The sequence below is a fragment of the Serinus canaria genome, chromosome 25 (assembly GCF_022539315.1).
Source record: "Serinus canaria isolate serCan28SL12 chromosome 25, serCan2020, whole genome shotgun sequence".
NCBI classification, from domain to species: domain Eukaryota; kingdom Metazoa; phylum Chordata; class Aves; order Passeriformes; family Fringillidae; genus Serinus; species Serinus canaria.
The window spans coordinates 11307130-11323622 of NC_066338.1; the positions used below are offsets into that span (position 1 = coordinate 11307130).

Here is a 16493-nt window from a genome sequence, read left to right on the forward strand (position 1 = left end):
TCTTGTGGGGAAGCTAAACTGGGGGCTTTTTGGAATTTCCCAACCCCAATATGAGCTTGCATGGATGCTGCACACTCAGTGCCTGTTACCTGTAAACCAAAATGTATTTTACTTGCTTCTTTCCTTGCTATGAGGGCTGTCAGAGTTTGCAAATGCCCTTCAGGCCATATGAGAAAGAGAACATTGAGCAGGAGGGGCTGGATGTCAAGAATGTAACAGGATTTTTTGTGTGATTCTTACTATCTCCTTGGTTTTCTTCATGATTATTCAGTAAGAAGTTAGTTCAAGTCTATGGTGTTTTGTTCTCCCAAGGCATTGCATGAGATGCTTCTATTCCCCATGCTTCCCTTTTCCTGTCAGTTTCTGTGGTTACTGGAAACCTGTGAGATTTCTTTACCTCAAGTGAGAGGCTTTCTGTGGCATAGCAGGAGATGGGACATTTTCTCTGTGAGCTCTGGAATGACCTGGGGCTTTTTTCAGGGAGGTTCCTTTTGGTGTCGTGAGTTTGTGAAGAGAGATTTTCCTTGCTGGGAAGGTGCTGGCATATGAAACTGTTGGTTACTTTGCCGTAACATCTTTAGTTTTCAGGAGGTGGTGGTGGTTTCAGTCTCCCACAACATGGGCTTGCAGGCTTTGGTTTGGGGCTGCCCTGTGCTCCATTTGTCCACCAGCAGTGCAGGAGTAGCAGGCTCAGTCGCTGCATGGTGCTGTGAGTGTGATGGGGAAGTTCCTGACCTGCAGGTGATGGGGATTTTGGGAGGGGGAGCAGACTGGCTGCAGCACCTCTCTGCTCTGCTTGGCAGGAGTTTGCTCTGGTCCTGCCTTCTTTTGTGTTCACAGCACATCATGATTGTCTTCAGCTCCTTGCTCCAGCAGCTCTTGGTGGGACAGGAATTGGAGCAAATGAGGAGTGACAATGGGTGGGGTAGATATGAGGCTGAGGGGGAGAACAAGGACCACTGGGGTTTGGTAGCTGATTGCTTGGGGGATGTACTGCTTAAGGACGAGCTGGGGAAAGTTAACTTCAGGAGAAGGTTTGGTGACCTCAGATACCAGCAGAGCAAAGGCAGAGGCTGGAGGTGTCCCTTCTGTAAGAAGGGTTGACAGATATTGTGCTTTATTGAGCTGTCCCTGAGCTGTTGATGAGGTTCAGCATTAATGGTGCTAAAAGTCCTGGGTTTGTTTCACTGCAGCGTCCAGAACTGTGGTGTGCTTTGTTCCCAGCTACAAACTTTTGAGTGTTTGAGATTTACACACAGTATGGGATTCTTCCTCCTCAGGGAGGGTCTTGGGCAATGATTCACCAAAGTACTTTTTTGCATGGCTCAGAGGTTTGGAGGTTGCTCGCTCTGTCTTTCTGGCTGGCTTTCGGGGGATAAAACCTTGGAACAAATTTCCTCTTTTAGGCTGGCTTTGAATATCGGTTACCTGTCACTGAGGGAACTTTAGGGGTTCAACCAGTGAATCCCTGTAACGAAGATGGGGAAGTTTTGGCAAATGAGAGACTTGTGTTGCCTTCTTTTGTAGGCACATTGGTAAGAAAACAGGAATTGGTGGACGTTTGAATCTTGCACCATTAAAACTTACCCCATCAAAACAGTAGTTTTTAGAATTCAATCAATTTTTTTTTAATCACAGAGTTAAAGACATTTAAATTTTTGATCTGAATGTAGTTATAGCAGGTTTAATTGCTGAGGTTGCCAACATGTCCAGAGACATTTCTGATTTTGCAGCTGTAGAAATAATTGACATATTTGATCAGACAGGCAGTGCTAAGTGGTGATTAAACCACTGTTCTGCAGAAAAATGCCTATAATGTGTGTAACTGCTTTTTTCTGTGTTCCATAACCTTCTTCAAATAGAGTGCAGAAAGGAGATCAGTGACTGTGGTGTGGTGGTACAGGACAGTGTGCTGACAGTGGGACTAAATAGGCCAGTGTGGTTCTTTGCAGACACCTCCAAACTGCAGTGATCCCAGGTGTCCTTCTCTCCTAAAACTCTTGGTTCTGTGTTCTCATGCAGGGCAGTGGTTGAGGCTGTGCACCGGCTGGATCTCATCCTTGGCAATAAGGCAGCTTATCAGGATGTGTTCAAGCCAGAGAACATCAGCTTGAGGAACAAGTAAGTTGGGCAGCATGCTTGTCTTTTGTGTTTGTCTGGGGAAAATCTATGTGAAGCAACACGTGGAGCTATCGAATCTGCAGTTTTAATGTTTATTTGGTTTGTAGTGCACCTGTTGACCTGGGATCCTTCCAGGTTTTGGAAGCAGAGGATGAGTTTCAGACTCATCCTCTCAGATTGTTTGAGCAATGCAATCCATGGCTTTCCTGGATATCATTGATACAAATAAATTGTCTTTGTGTTGGCCAATTCTTTCCTTGTAATAAAAACTGTGGGGCAGAAGTTCCTTACACGTTTTAAAATCTTTTATCAGGGGTCAGGGTTGCTGAGCAAGGAGGGTTATTCTTTCTAATTTTTTAGGCTGTCAAGCCAAGTCTTGTCATTACTGCACTTCAGGAAGTCACTGATGGCCAGCTGAGCCCAGAGGGCACTGCTTTAAGTATGTGGCTTTTCCTGGTGCTCTTGTGTGGGAGTGATCCAGGCAGATGGCCTGGCTCAGCCCTTGTAGTGGATTTGGATTTTCCGCTTCTGTAGTGGCAGCTGTGTTTGAGGCTGCAGGACTCACTGACAATGCTCTGCTCTCTGTCCAGGCTGCGGGAGCTGTGCGTGAAGCTGATGTTCCTGCATCCAGTGGATTATGGAAGAAAAGCAGAAGAACTGCTCTGGAGAAAGGTTTACTATGAAGTTATCCAGCTCATTAAAACTAATAAAAAGGCAGGTATCTATGGCTCTGGCATGAGAAGGTCTCTAGCTGTGCAGTGAGTGAGGCAAAGTTTAAAGTTTATTTTGCTTGGAGAAGCTGTGGTCTGAGCCCAGGGTAGGGAGCTGGGAACTCTCAAATTCCTGTGGAGCTGCCCTGTGCCTTTGTCTGGCAGTGGGCAGTTAAGCACTAATGTGCTGTTGAGAGACCTACCATTGCAGAGGGCATTCCAACAGAATTCTCCTATTTTTTGTGTTCTCCTTTTCATAAGATTGATCTCTCCAGACAGAGTGATTGTTTTAAGAGGCGTTATCAGTGCTGATTGTTTTTCCTAGAGTTGATCACTGGAAGATCCTCAGTGCTTTCTGATGCCATGAGCTCTCCTGGCTTTTCAGGGGTCTGGGTACATTTGAGGTGCTCTAACCAGATACTTTGATTTGATTGATTTGTTTTTACAAGTATTTCTCCTTGATGTTAACCCTTAGTAAATACTACTAGGGGAAGCACTGTTGAGCAAGAGGAGGTACAGAGCTGTGCAAAACCAATGTCTTGCTCCGCACTCAGTACAGCTAAGCCTAAGCTGTGCCCTGGGCTGCATGAACACGCTCCTCTTCCCTCTCGCAGCACATCCACAGCCGCAGCACCCTGGAGTGTGCATACAGGACTCACCTGGTGGCTGGCATAGGATTCTACCAGCACCTCCTGCTCTACATCCAGTCCCACTACCAGCTGGAGCTGCAGTGCTGCATCGACTGGACACATGTGACAGACCCTCTCATAGGTTTGTGCTCAAGGTCTTTGGTTCATGGGCAAGGCTGAATCCCCCACAGGTGGCTTGTCCTTGCGCTAGTCCATCTTTGTTACAGCATTCAAGGGAAGTTTTCCCCCACCCCTCCGATTAGCAAGGTCTCTGTTTAGAACAGACTGTCCTGCTTTCTTTTCCATGTCACTTTTTCTTTTAAGTAATACTAAATTAGGGAAGACAGAAGGGTTTCTAATAGAAAGAAAACAGTGTGAGAAAATTCTTTAGTAAAAGTGTCTGGTGATGGCAGATTTTTATGGAAAACTGAAGAGCACTGCTGGCTGTACAGAATGTTTTTAAAAGCTTAGTTAAAACAAACAGGGGAATAGGTTCTTGAAATCAACAGATTTCTGTCAGTACATCCTATTCACTAGATGTAAGAGTCTTCCTCCTTTTGGTGCCTCTTCTGTCTGTGCGCTCTTCACTGTGTGGCTTCTGAATCTTGGACTGAGAGCACAGGAAGGCCCTGTAGTTCATGTTAGCTGGCCTGTGTGACCTCTGCATGGCCTTAGGTGCAGGGAAATCTGAGGTATTGTCCCTGTTAGAGGAGGAAAAAGAAGAGTATTTACAGTCCTGGAACAGCTCAAGACTGCCTGTGCATTCACATCCAAGATTGTCTTGGGTTTGCCTAGGGTTGTACTTAGTGGCCTCAGGGTGCATGTTTCTGTTGTGGGGGTGTCCAGGTGAGAAATGGAGCCTTGGTTTTGTGAGCTGTATTAGCAAAGGTTTAACTGGTGTGCTTAAAGTTAGCAGGGGTCAGGGCAGCAGCACCTGGCTAAGAGAAGTTAGTGTGTCTTCAACAAAAGAAGGTTTAACTTGCTGGGATCCTACTCTTAGTTCTCAGAAGTGATGTATCACTTTTGGCTTCAAAATATTGGTTTAAAAGGCAGATGTTCTTGGCAGGTGTTGGCTTTTTAGAAATGTATCTCACTACTGCAGAATTAAGAAATCCTCAATATGCACATTCCAGGTGGGTTCATACCCTGAGGGGTGATTGCATATGAAAGCCTCCCCTTGTTCAGGTTTCTTGATGTCTTTGGGCCCTTCATTGAAAAGGATGCTGCAGGTGAGCATGTAACTGAAGGGTAGAGATGTAACTTTTGCCTGTCCAGAAAGGATGGATCTAAAAGGATCTCATGTAAACCACAGGTGGGGGTGGGCACAGCTTTATGGTTATATGAATGGGAGCAAGAGGATTCAGAGCAAAAAAAGGGAGGGTGAGTCCAACGGTGTATGTGGTCACAGATTGAAGGCTGTGTATTTTTACAGTGTGGCTTGGACAACATCTCTTGGTAAGTGAGAGCAGCTCCTCACTGGTCACTGCAGCCTCTAGATTCCATGTCCACCTTTTAGCCTCAGTCAGGAGGGAAGCAGAATGCAGACTGGATTGGTCTTCAAAATCTTCTTTGGGATTCCTGCTGGAGGGAACTGTCTCTTCCAGAAGGTGTGAGTCCTTGGCAGCAGGAGGACTGAGGCCAGCCTGAGTCCAGCCTGGTGGCCCAGCAGCAGCAGGTGCTCTCTGGAGGGGAGGTGCAGGCACAGCAGCCTTTGCCTCCTGGTCTCTGGCTGAACTGTGGCCTGGATGTGCCCTTCCCAGGAACTGAGTCACATTTGATGACTTCAGTTAGTTCAGATCAGCTGGCTGCAGCCTTCCTCTGTTGCTCTTGACACTTTTCACTGCTTGAATTGCTCTTTTTCGTAAGTTTAGTATAGAATAGACAAGATTAGTTCAGTGGGAAGGGACCTATGATTATGAAACTGCCTGAGCACTCAGAGCTGACCAGGAGTTAAAACATGTTGTCAAGGACATTGTCCAAGTGCCTCTTAAACAGTGACAGGTCTGGGGCATTGACCAGCTCTCTAGGAAACCCATTCCAGGGTGTGACCACCCTCTAGTAAGGAGAGGCTTCCTCATGTCCAATCTAAACCTCCTTTGATGTATCTTTGAACCGTTTCCATGTGTCCTATCACTGGATGCCAAGAAGAGGAGACTGGCACCTTCCCCTCCTCAGGAAGCTGCAGAGAGCAATGAGGTATCCCCAGCCTCCTCTTCTCCAACTTGGACAAGCCTGAAGTCTGTGGCCTCTCTTTCCAGGCTGTGCCTTCAGCCCTGTCCTAGCTCAGTTGCCTTCTGGACCCACTGGAAAGGCATTGTTGGCCAGAGGCAGTTCTCCCTAACTGACTCTGACTGCCCTGCCTGCAGCACAGATTTCTGTCCTAGTTTCTCCTTGTTTAATTTCTTCCCTTTTTGGCTGGTCAGTACTAAGTCTGCATCTTGGTCCTGAGACAATGAGTTTGTTTCTGTCTTCATTGTTGGAGAGGGTCTGTCCCCACTGTGTATTGGTGTCCAGTGTCAGTGCTCAGAATTTGTTCTGGCTTCCAGGGGTGTGTTCCTGCTCCCATGAAGGCCTCATTAGCCATGCTAATGAGATCAGCTGCACTACTTGTATTCAGTGCTGCGTTAACATGATCACACAATCATTTAGACAGGAGTTGGCCTTTGTCCCCTCACGTGAGGGCAGATGGAGTCAGGTCTGTGTGGCAGAACTTACAGACATGGTGACAGTCATTTATGTCAGTGACTGTTGATGGTGTGCCCATCACAAGGGAGTCCAGGGGGAGTGGATGAACAGCAAAGTCTGGAAGTATTTTTCTGCCTTTGTTTTCCACATTTTGACGAGAGTGACCCAGTCCTGCTCCACAAGATGGCACAGCTGGCGGTGAGGTCTGACCATGGGGGATTTGATTTGGGTGCCTTGGGCGGAGGCATGGGCAGCTCTGGTGTCTTCCCAGCAGCCTCCTCCCAATGCTCTGAGTGGTTCTGTGTTTGTTTGTAGGCTGCAAGAAACCTGTGTCTGCGTCAGAGAAGGAGATGGAGTGGGCACAGATGGCCTGTCACCGGTGTCTGGTTTATCTGGGAGATCTAGGTAAGGACAGCGTTGCCTCTCAGGGCAGCCTTTAAAATAGCAAAAAGATGCTGCCTCTACCCACCATGTGAAGCTGTTGCTGTTGGGCACCAGCCAAGGTTATTTGCAGATTTTGTTTCCCTCTGACACCTTTGTCACAGCCTGAGATGAGCTGAAATCCTCATGGCTGAACTGCTGCAAGTTGCAGGAGCTTTGTATTTGGTCAGGTAGTTGAGGAATTTGCTGCTGCTAAGCAGCTGTAGCCATGGCTGTGAGAGTGGAAGCCTTTGCTTTTATTTATGTTGTTTCCACAGTATGAAGGATCAAAGAGAGTTCAGTTCAGATTGCTTAGTTGTGACTTACAAAGCCTCTTCCATCACCACCAGTGGGACTGAAAATCAGATTTAGGCAATATTGTGCATCAGTCCAGAGTTTTGCCTCTGCAAAGCCCCAGTGTCACTGTGCTTGGCTGTGTGGCATCCTTTTTATAGCAGACATGACTGTCCCACAGTCACGACCTCCTGAAGTGTGTGGTAAGTGTGTCAGCTTCTTGATAGTGAACGTGTGGGAGTAAAGGCAGGAGAAAGCAGCTGTGTGGAGAGCAGCCCTTGGAAGTGTGGTGCAGGTACATGTGTCTCACACTGCAGCCTCCAAGCTGGTGAAAGCTGCTTGGCATTAGTGTTGCATATGAATCAGAATGGCATTGCAAATAAATGTCTTGAGTGGGTAGTAGGAATGACTTACTTGAGTGGTGGGAGAGAAATGTGCTCACCTTTTCACAGTGCTGTCACCTAAGGTTTCCAAAGTGCCTACATTTGTCAAAAAAAAAAAAAAAAAAAAAAAAAAAAAAGAGGGAGAAAATAAATGAATCAAGTTCAGTCTAGCCACCCTGCTGTTCTAGCATATAGTCTGAGGTACAGGAAAGTGTACACAACTCTGAGTTACTTCAAGGATAGGTGACTCAGCACTTAACACATGGAGCAGAAGAACATTTTCCTTCTGTTCGTGTGATGCTGCAAGTGTGGCAGGCTCTGCCCTTGGCTGGAAAGGGCAGGAGTTGTGGTGTGTGGTGTGAGCAGGTGAAAGAAAAGTGGTTCAGACAGGCCTGGCAAACCCTGTGTGTTGCAGTGTTTGCCAAGAGCAATTCTTTGGTGGATTTGTTGACTTGGCCAGTATTTCAAGTTTTGTGGTATTGCTAATAGGGAAGCTGTGCTGCTCTGCAGCAGATGCTGCCTTTGGGTTTGTGATGCAGTGTGTGTGGTTTCCTTTCAGCTCGCTATCAGAATGAGCTGGCAGGTGTGGACACGGAGCTGCTGGCTGAGCGGTTTTACTATCAAGCCCTTTCTGTTGCACCACAAGTTGGTGAGTGACTTCCCATGAATTTATAGTTGTTAAAATCATGTTGCTGCAACATAAGAACAATGTAGTGCTACACTGGTTAGGCTTATATCCTGCAGCTGAGAGAGGACTGATTTTATCCTCTAGTTAAAGTTGCTTACTTTGAGAACTTCTTTTGCTGGGCTTTTAGATTTTTTAATTGGATTTTCTCTGTCTCTGCTGGGAGATTTTCAAGTGATTTTTCTTTTGCTGGCAAGACAAACAAAGGAGTTAAAGCCAGGTTGCTCTTTGCCAGTGACCTCACTGTACTCATCTGAGAGCCTCTGAGAAGCTCAGACTTCCCTGACTGTGGCGATGCTGTACCTCTGGGCTAAGCACAGATCCAGCTCTCCATTGCCAGGAGCAGAGCATTATCAGTCATCTTTCCCTTTTACCCATGAAAAAAAAAAAATCTCACGTGCTGCTTCCTTCTTTAGAAGTGCCTCCTTCTGGGATCACATCAGTGCTGGAGTAGAGGGGGTGTCATACCTTAAAGTGTGTGATTCCAGCCAAATGTTCTCTACATGCTGTCTTTGCAGAGTTCTCACTGAACTGTTTGAAAGGCTGTTCCCAAATAAAAGTGGCAAAAGTTTCTGCACCACAGGAGCTGCAATAGAGCTCTCAGATGCTGATAAGATGATGTCTTTGTCAGGGAATATGGAGTCAAGGCCACACCATTGTTAATACAAGTGAGGAGGCGTTGTTTGCTCTTCTCTCTTACACAGATAACTGGCACAAGGTGGGGAGGATCTAAAAGCTCTGTAAAATGGAAAACAGACCCTGGATGGTGGAAGGATTGAGTAGTCCAGACCTTTGTGCTGCAGCTGTACTACTCTTTGTGTCTCCTGGCTTCCCTCCTGTGTGGAAATGTAGTGAAAGGGAAAGGATCTACTTTCTAGCTAGGGCCATTGGAGAATTCCAAGTTAAATTCCATTGCCCCTCTCCTTCCTGACAGGAATGCCCTTCAACCAACTGGGGACATTGGCAGGGAGCAAGTACTACAATGTGGAAGCGACCTACTGCTACCTACGCTGGTGAGTTCCTGCAGATCTGCATGTCCTGAGCAGGGAAGCCATGCACTGCTGCTGTGGGGGCCAGATCCTCTTCTCTTTACTTTGAACTTGGCACTGGTTTTGGCAAATGAATTTTACTGGAAGGGAAAGAGATGAGTTTGGTTTGCCCTTGAGTAGGAATGAGAGTGAGCCTCAGTCAAACCAAACCAAACCAAACCAAACCAAACCAAACCAAACCAAACCAAACCAAACCAAACCAAACCAAACCAAACCAAACCAAACCAAACCAAACCAAACCAAACCACTGTGCTGGTTACTAATCACTTGTGCAGGGCTGCACCTGGAGGGCTTTGCCCAAGCAAAGAGGGCCATGCTGGAAGTGGGTTGGAGGTGCTGAGGGATGCAGCCTGTGGTGTGAGCAGGGAAGAACTCCTGCCTTGAAGGCACTGATTTGAGAATTTGTGTAAGCAGAGCAGGTGGAAGCTGTGAGGCAGCTGAAGTGCAGTTTGCAGCCATTGGTGGGAGTTTAGGTGCCCAGCATGTCTAGAAAGCAGCACTGGGTACCTGTGCTCATGCCTCAATGCCTGAATAACTTGCTAGTGAGTTAAAGCCCTAAAGTATGAGCAGCCTTGTGGAGAAGTAACTTTGGCTGTATCCTGTTTTGGTGCTTTAGCATCCAGTCTGAAGTGTCCTTTGAAGGTGCCTATGGGAACCTGAAGCGTCTGTATGACAAAGCAGCCAAGATGTACCATCAGCTGAAGAAATGTGAGACCCGGAAGTTGTCTCCAAGCAAGAAACGGTAAGAAGGGAAGGAAAAGGAGAGGTGCAGGCTGAGAGTTTGCAGTGTATCCTCTGGGTTGAGAGTAATGTCTTTGTGGGAAGTGGAGCTGGTAGATGGGCCGTTTCAGCACAGTGACTGTTCCCAAATTTTGAGAGCCCCACTCTCGATCCCAATCTTGTTGTCTTGGGTCATAATTTCAGGAGAAAAGCTAAATGCTGGCCAGGTGTAGAGTTTGCATTGAGAGATTTTCTCACTCGTCCCTGGAGTCGGGGACTGTTCATGAGGGTTGGAGCATAGTGGTGAAAGTTGGCAGTGTATAAACTGTCTTTCTTTCTCTCCAATTTCATCAGAATGGACTTTTCAGTTGAGACCTGATTTACCTGTTAATAGAGCTCTGTCAGCCCAGCCCGTATCTGTGATAGGACACCTGCTTTACAGTGTTTTCTCCTCCATCTTTTTAGAGGAAAAGACATTAAGAGATTGCTGGTGAGCTTCATGTACCTGCAGAGTCTTTTGCAGCCAAAGAGCAGGTAAGGTAAATTGTGTCTTCTATTGACAACTGACAGTAACAGACACTCAGAATTGAAAGGGATGGTTTCCTGTAGGATATCAGTGTCTGTGCTGAGGCTTTTTGCCAAAAGGCCCAAGACTTTGGACTATCCATGCACGGAGCATGAAGACTGTGTTTCCAGGGGAGGCTGAAATACCAAAGGGTTAAATCTTTGGTGGCTTGTCTAAATCAAGGCAGCCTGAGTGCATGCTGAGCTCCTGGGCCTTGCAGCTGTCTCTGTGCTTGCCTTTGGTGTTTGCTTAATCCATGCAGTCAGCAGATGCTTCTTCCTGGCAAACCCTGTGTTCAGGCTGATGGGACAGCAAAGAGTTGCTGTCCACACTTGTGGGGCTGTTCACTGCACTTGGAAGTCTGAAGCCAAACACCTTGTTCAAAGAAACACCCAAACCTGGTTGTGTTGGAATAAATGGGAAGCTGTGTGATTTTGGGCTTTTAAATTTTTTATTGGATAATCTCTGTCTCTGCTGGGAGGTTTTCAGGTGATTTTAAATAAACATCTTACTCCTTGAAACAGAACAGCTGTTTCAAAGGGCTTGAATACAAGCTGTAGTTAAATTCATTGTGGAATGGTTTAGGTTGGAAGGGATCTTTTGGGGGTCTGGTACTTCCCCAAAGTATGTTGACTGTGAAAGTAGATGCAGATGTGAAGTTGGATGAGCTTGCTCAGAGTCTCATCACACTGAGTTTTGACTGGATCCAAGGGCAGAAATTCCACACCTTTCTAGTCTTCTTTCCAATGTTTAACCACCTTCAGCACAGAATTTTTTTCTCCTTGCATCTAATCTCATTTTTCTTTTCTGTAGTGTGTACCCATAATTTCTCTTCTTTTTGCTGTGCACCACTAAGGAGACTCTTATTCCATCCTCTGTAATCACCTGTTTGGCATCTGGAAACAGATGCCCCATGCCTTCTCTTTCAGGCTGAACAAACTCGATTCTCTTTGCCTCTTCTCATGCATCATGTTTTCTATTCCTCTGCTGGACTAAATCCCGTTTGTCAGTGTGTTTTTGTTAGGTGTTTTTTTTTTTTTTTTGTCCTGTGGACCCAAAGACTGGATACAGTGCTCCAGATGCCCCCTTGTGAGTGCTGAATGGAGAGGGAGAACATGTCCTCAACCTGCTGGCTCTGCCCTTTTTCATTCAGCCCAGTATGGGATTGGCTTTCCAATACTGCCTTATACTGAGGTGGAACTACAAGACTCCTCTAATATCCACTCAACATGTATTTAGAACATAAGAAATTTGGGAATTACTTTAATTTCCCAAGCACACTTTCCCCTGAAAAGGCTTTGCTGAAATTTCCCAAGCAGGTCTGTTTTGTAAGTAGGAGGCTCCCACAGCCCATTGGATTGATCTCGTGGATGCTTCCTTTGAAGGACTGAATAGCTGTGGAGGATTTTGGAATGTTCTGGGCTGCAGGAGAGACATGGGAGGAGAAAAAACCGAGTCCCATGTTTGTGGCAGTGTAAAACTTTTCACTGAGCAGTGCATCTGGAACTTTTGCTCCGTTTAGCATTTGAGTGCCTTGTGTATCTTAATAGCCACTGCTGAGCTCCCAAGGGAAAATTAATCTGGTTTTTGGTGACCCCTCTCTAGGTATTGTTTGTCTTTAGTTAAGCAGCTTTAAAGAGGAAAACATAATCTGATTAATGTCACTTACTTCCCTGGTGCTTCATCCTGCCTAGTGCTAAAGGACAGCCTAACTGCCAGTTTTGGTTCAGTTTCTGGGCAGACATGCCAGGAGCAGAGTCTTGAGTTAATAATTCTTATTTATTTTCACTCTTTTTAAGCTCTTTGGATTCTGAGCTGACATCTCTCTGCCAGTCTGTGCTGGAGGATTTCAACCTGTGCTTGTTCTACCTGCCCTCTCCTCCTAACCTGAGCTCACCTAGTGAAGATGAAGAAGAGTATGAGAGTGGTTACTCCTTCCTTCCTGATCTCCTGATTTTTCGCATGGTGATCATCTGCCTTATGAGTGTTCACAGCCTCAAGAGGGCAGGTAAGCAGTGCTTTGTTTGGAAATTTCCTGGTGAGCATCCAGCAGCACAGTTAGGCTGGAGGTGCTGTCTGAACTGGTGTAGTGCTCACCTCCTCCATCTCACTGTGCTGTCTGCTTGCAGGTTCCAAGCAGTACAGTGCAGCCATTGCCTTCACACTGGCTCTCTTCTCTCACCTGATAAATCACGTCAATATTCGTCTCCAGGCTGAGCTAGAAGAAGGGGAAAATCCTGTCCCAGCCTTTCAGAGTGATGGCACAGGTAAGAGAACAGAGGTGGCAGCACCTGGGTCTCCCAGGCTGCTTGCCTACAGGGCTGTCTTTCCCCTTTCTTCCCTGGGCATGAGTTTTGTAGTGCAGAGGTGTACTGATCTTTTACTTCTGGTCTGGAATCCCCAAAGGGGGTTGATGTGCTGAGTTGTCTCCACTTGAATGCTCTTTCTAAATATCTGAATCACCACAGGATGGACATGTTGCTTTCTTGGTAAGGAGGTTGCATCTCTTGGCAGCTCATTCATAATCTCTTTATCCCAATCTGAGATTCAATTCTCTGTTTCTGTTTGCTGTTGCTTGCTGACTGCTTTTCTGCTCCACTGAGGAGATGATCTTGTGTAAAACACCTGGGCTGAGGGAGGCAGAAGGGGGCAGAGTGGGGCTGAAAGAGACAGGCCCTTTGAGCATACCTCAGTTCTGCTCAGGCAAGGGTGGCTCTTGAATTGCTGGGGGATTTTATTGAGCAGTGACTAAAACTGCTAACAGTCCATTGGCAGTAACAGTCCTGCAAACACTCCTGCTAACAGTCCTGCTAACAGTCCTGCAAACAGTCCATTGGCAATACCTCACTGAATGCAGGGTGAGGGAGTTTCTGGTAAAAGCAGCAATGAGCGACCCCTCCTCTGCAGGTTTTGAAGCTGTCATGGTGATCCAGGGCTGCTAGAAAGGTTCCATTCATGTTGGTCTGGAAAGGGGTTGGTCAGGTCAGTGTAGTTACAGAGCATATGTCCCTGCTCTGCTCAGTGGATCACTTGCCTCTTTGACTGTAGACAGCTGGGGAGGAGAGTTAGAATTCAGCTGTGCTCTATTCTGGTTTAGCAGCCTTGAGCACTGAGGGTGCCTGGTAGCAGAGTGGCCCAGCTGGGGCAGTAGGAATCCCAGCTTCCCAGGTGCTTTTAGAAAGTAAATCTTTCTTCTGGGGTTGCTTATTCTGCGGTGGAAGACAGGGATACAAGTGATGGCTGACCTTTGCAACCCTGGTTCCCTGGACCCAGGGCTGGCCAGCGGCAGCCTGTGGAACACAGTGTGACTTTACCTTTTATTCTCCCTGTAAATGCAGATGACCAGGAGCCACGGGAGCCTGTGAACTCAATTGAGAAGGAAGCTGAAGCTGAGTTGGCCAATCATCAGCCCAGCGAGGAGCAGCGGAAGAATGACTGCAAGAAAAGCAAGAAATACTCTCGTCTGTCCTGTCTGCGCCGCCGCCGCCACGCCCAGAAGGTGGATGAGAGTGACCTGAGTGAGGGCTTTGACTCTGACTCCAGCCAGAGCTCCATCAAGGGCAGTGATGGCTCAGAGAGTGGCTCAGAGAAGAGTGACGAGGAAGCAGAAGCTGCTTTTGATGTGGAGACAGACTCCGACATGAACAGCCAAGAATCTCGGTCTGACTTGGAGGACATGGAGGATGAACCGGGTGAGGAAGGAAGCAGCCAAGGCAAAAGTGGGCCCAAAGAGGCCTTAAAAAACTGTGTGGATAGCAGTGGGCTGGGGAACTCCAAGAGCCCAAGCATCTCTAAAACTGAAGCTGTGGATCCAGTGGTCAATGGGCCAGCTTCCCTGAGCACTAATGATGCAAGCATAGCCAGTAATCTCCAGGCCATGTCCACCCAGCTGTTCCAGACCAAACGCTGCTTTCGCTTGGCTCCCACGTTCAGCAACATCCTCCTGAAACCCAACAGTGAACCACCTGCCTTGAAGGATGGGATAGAGAGCAAGCCATGTGTCAATGGAGATCTGGAGAAGCCCAGCTTGGCAGAGCAAGGTAAGGGCCTTGTTATTGCAATTATGTGTAGAAAACTGCAAACTATAGCCGTCTGTTTGCTAAATTCACCATTTCCCATGGTGCAAGCTCTCCTTTGGCTAGGTCTGGAGGAGCAGGTTGCCCAAGTAGTGGGCAGGCCTTGGGTTGGACATTTCCTGAGAGAGAAGCTTTACTTTTACTGCCCAGCATGCAGGAATATGTGTACTGAGCAAAGGAAACACCTGTGGCCAGCCAGGGTTACCAGAACTACTGTCTGCAGACTAAATGCTGAGCAGCTGTGATAATCATAGGCTCACAGGCTAGTTTGTTTGGAAGTGACTTTAAAGCTCATGTCATTTCATCCCTCTTTCACGAGGCTGCTCCAAACTGCATCCAACTGGCCTTAAACACTTGAGGAATGGGGCAGCCACAGCTTCTCTTGGCAACCTGTGCCAGAGCTTTGCCACTCTCACAGGGAGCAATTTCTTCTTAATACCACATCTAAATTTACCTTCCTTCAGTTTAAAGCCATCCCGCCTTGTCTTATATAGGACCTTGACAAAGTCCCTCAAAGTCCCACCTCTCTTGGAGCCCCTTTAGGCCCTGGAAGGAGCTTTGAGGTCTCCCTGGAGCCTTTACTTCTCTAAGCTGAACACCCCCAGCTCTCCCAGTCTGTGTCCAGAGCAGAGGGGCTGCAGCCCCTGGATCATCTCTGTGGCCTCCCCTGGGCTCACTGCAGCAGCTCCTTGTCCTCCCTGTGCTGGGGATCCCAGAGCTGGAGGCAGCTCTGCAGGGGAGGGTCTCAGCAGAGCAGAGGGACAGAATCCCCCCCTCACACGCTGCCCACGCTGTTGGGGATAAGCCCAGGACAGTGTTGGCTTTCTGGGCTCCCAGTGCACGTTGTGCACGTTGCCACGGCATGCTGAGCTTCTTGTCAATGTCCCATGCCCCCACATCCTTCCTGGGGCTACACTCCATCCATTCTCCCCCAGCCAGTTTGTGATTGGGGTTGCCCCAATGCAGGTGCAACATTTCTCCTTGCCCTTGCTGTTCCTTCTGGGGTTGGCACAGACCCAGCTCTCCAGCCTTTCCAGGTTCCTGGTGCCATCCCTTCCCTTCAACATGTGACCCCACCACACAACTCTCTTGTCAGCAAGCTGAGGATGCACTTGATCTCACTGTCTGTGACACCAGCAAAGATGTTAAAATGCTGGTCCCAAGCCCTGAGGATGCCCCTTGTCACTGCTCTCCACTTGGACATTGAGCTCTTGGCTGCAGCTTTTTATCCATGACTATCCTGCCAAGTCTTTGTTCACTAAGTGGTCTATCTATCAAATCCATGTCTGTTAAGAGACAAGGATTTTGTGCAGGGTAGTGTCAAATGCTCTGCACAAGCCGAGCTGGATGAGGTCAGTTGCTTTTCCCTCATCCTCCACTGCTGTAACCCCATTGTAGAAAGTCAGTGAAGTTTTCAGGCATGATTTGCTACAGTGAAGCCATTTTGGCTCCAGAGGCTGATTCCAGCAGGTATTACAAATTGCATCTTCCTTTTTCCCTTTGTGAAATATCTAATCAGACACTTACTGTTGCTTCTGGTGACAGGAAGTTGTCCATGAGACGACAGATAATCAGCCCAATGCTCATGTAGAAGTTTGTGTGGAAGATGTGACCCAGGTGCATGTGAGAGTGTTGAGGGCCTTTCTGTGACCCCTCAGATGTGCCTCACTGACTGTTGCATGCTGAGCCCCTGGGAGATGTGCAGCAGGTGGAGCTGCCATGTTTCCATTACCACTCAGCTTACACAACTGAGTGATAGTCTGGGCAAAAACAGCTGGAAAGGGAGATCTGATAAACTACAGGGGATTGTTTGTGTTTCACATAAAACTACATGGGCCTGTTCAGTCTTGTTTTTCATTCCTCCCAGTTTCCCTGGAGCAAGGAAACATTCTACATCCTGCTGCCAAATCCAGCTGGCCTACAGCACTGGCAAGATTCATGCTTTGCCTGGGCCAGCATTTGAAGGCACAGTATTAGATCATGTTAGTGTTGACTGGCTCCTGGCACTGCTCCATGGCCACATGAAAGAGATGGGGGTTAAAGGAAGAAACAAATGGGCTTTGGTCTGTTTAACCCTTTCCCTCAGTGGTTATCTTGGTGTTGCAGCTCCAGGAATGTGTGGCCACAATACCTTTACAGGTGTAGAAAATGAGAGA

The 16493-nt window shown here is 47.5% G+C and overlaps 1 protein-coding gene across 1 annotated transcript in view; it reads left to right on the forward strand.

Annotated features, from left to right (window-relative positions):
* Positions 1-16493, forward strand: part of SMG5 (SMG5 nonsense mediated mRNA decay factor) — a 30676-nt gene that overhangs the window by 4112 nt on the left and 10071 nt on the right. The window contains exons 2-12 of the mRNA XM_018924336.3: positions 2023-2121; positions 2712-2835; positions 3446-3602; positions 6461-6550; positions 7802-7891; positions 8862-8940; positions 9593-9718; positions 10162-10230; positions 12061-12269; positions 12391-12528; positions 13600-14301. Of these exons, the coding sequence (XP_018779881.3) occupies positions 2023-2121; positions 2712-2835; positions 3446-3602; positions 6461-6550; positions 7802-7891; positions 8862-8940; positions 9593-9718; positions 10162-10230; positions 12061-12269; positions 12391-12528; positions 13600-14301 (1883 nt within the window). The remainder of the gene's footprint in view (positions 1-2022; positions 2122-2711; positions 2836-3445; positions 3603-6460; positions 6551-7801; positions 7892-8861; positions 8941-9592; positions 9719-10161; positions 10231-12060; positions 12270-12390; positions 12529-13599; positions 14302-16493) is intronic.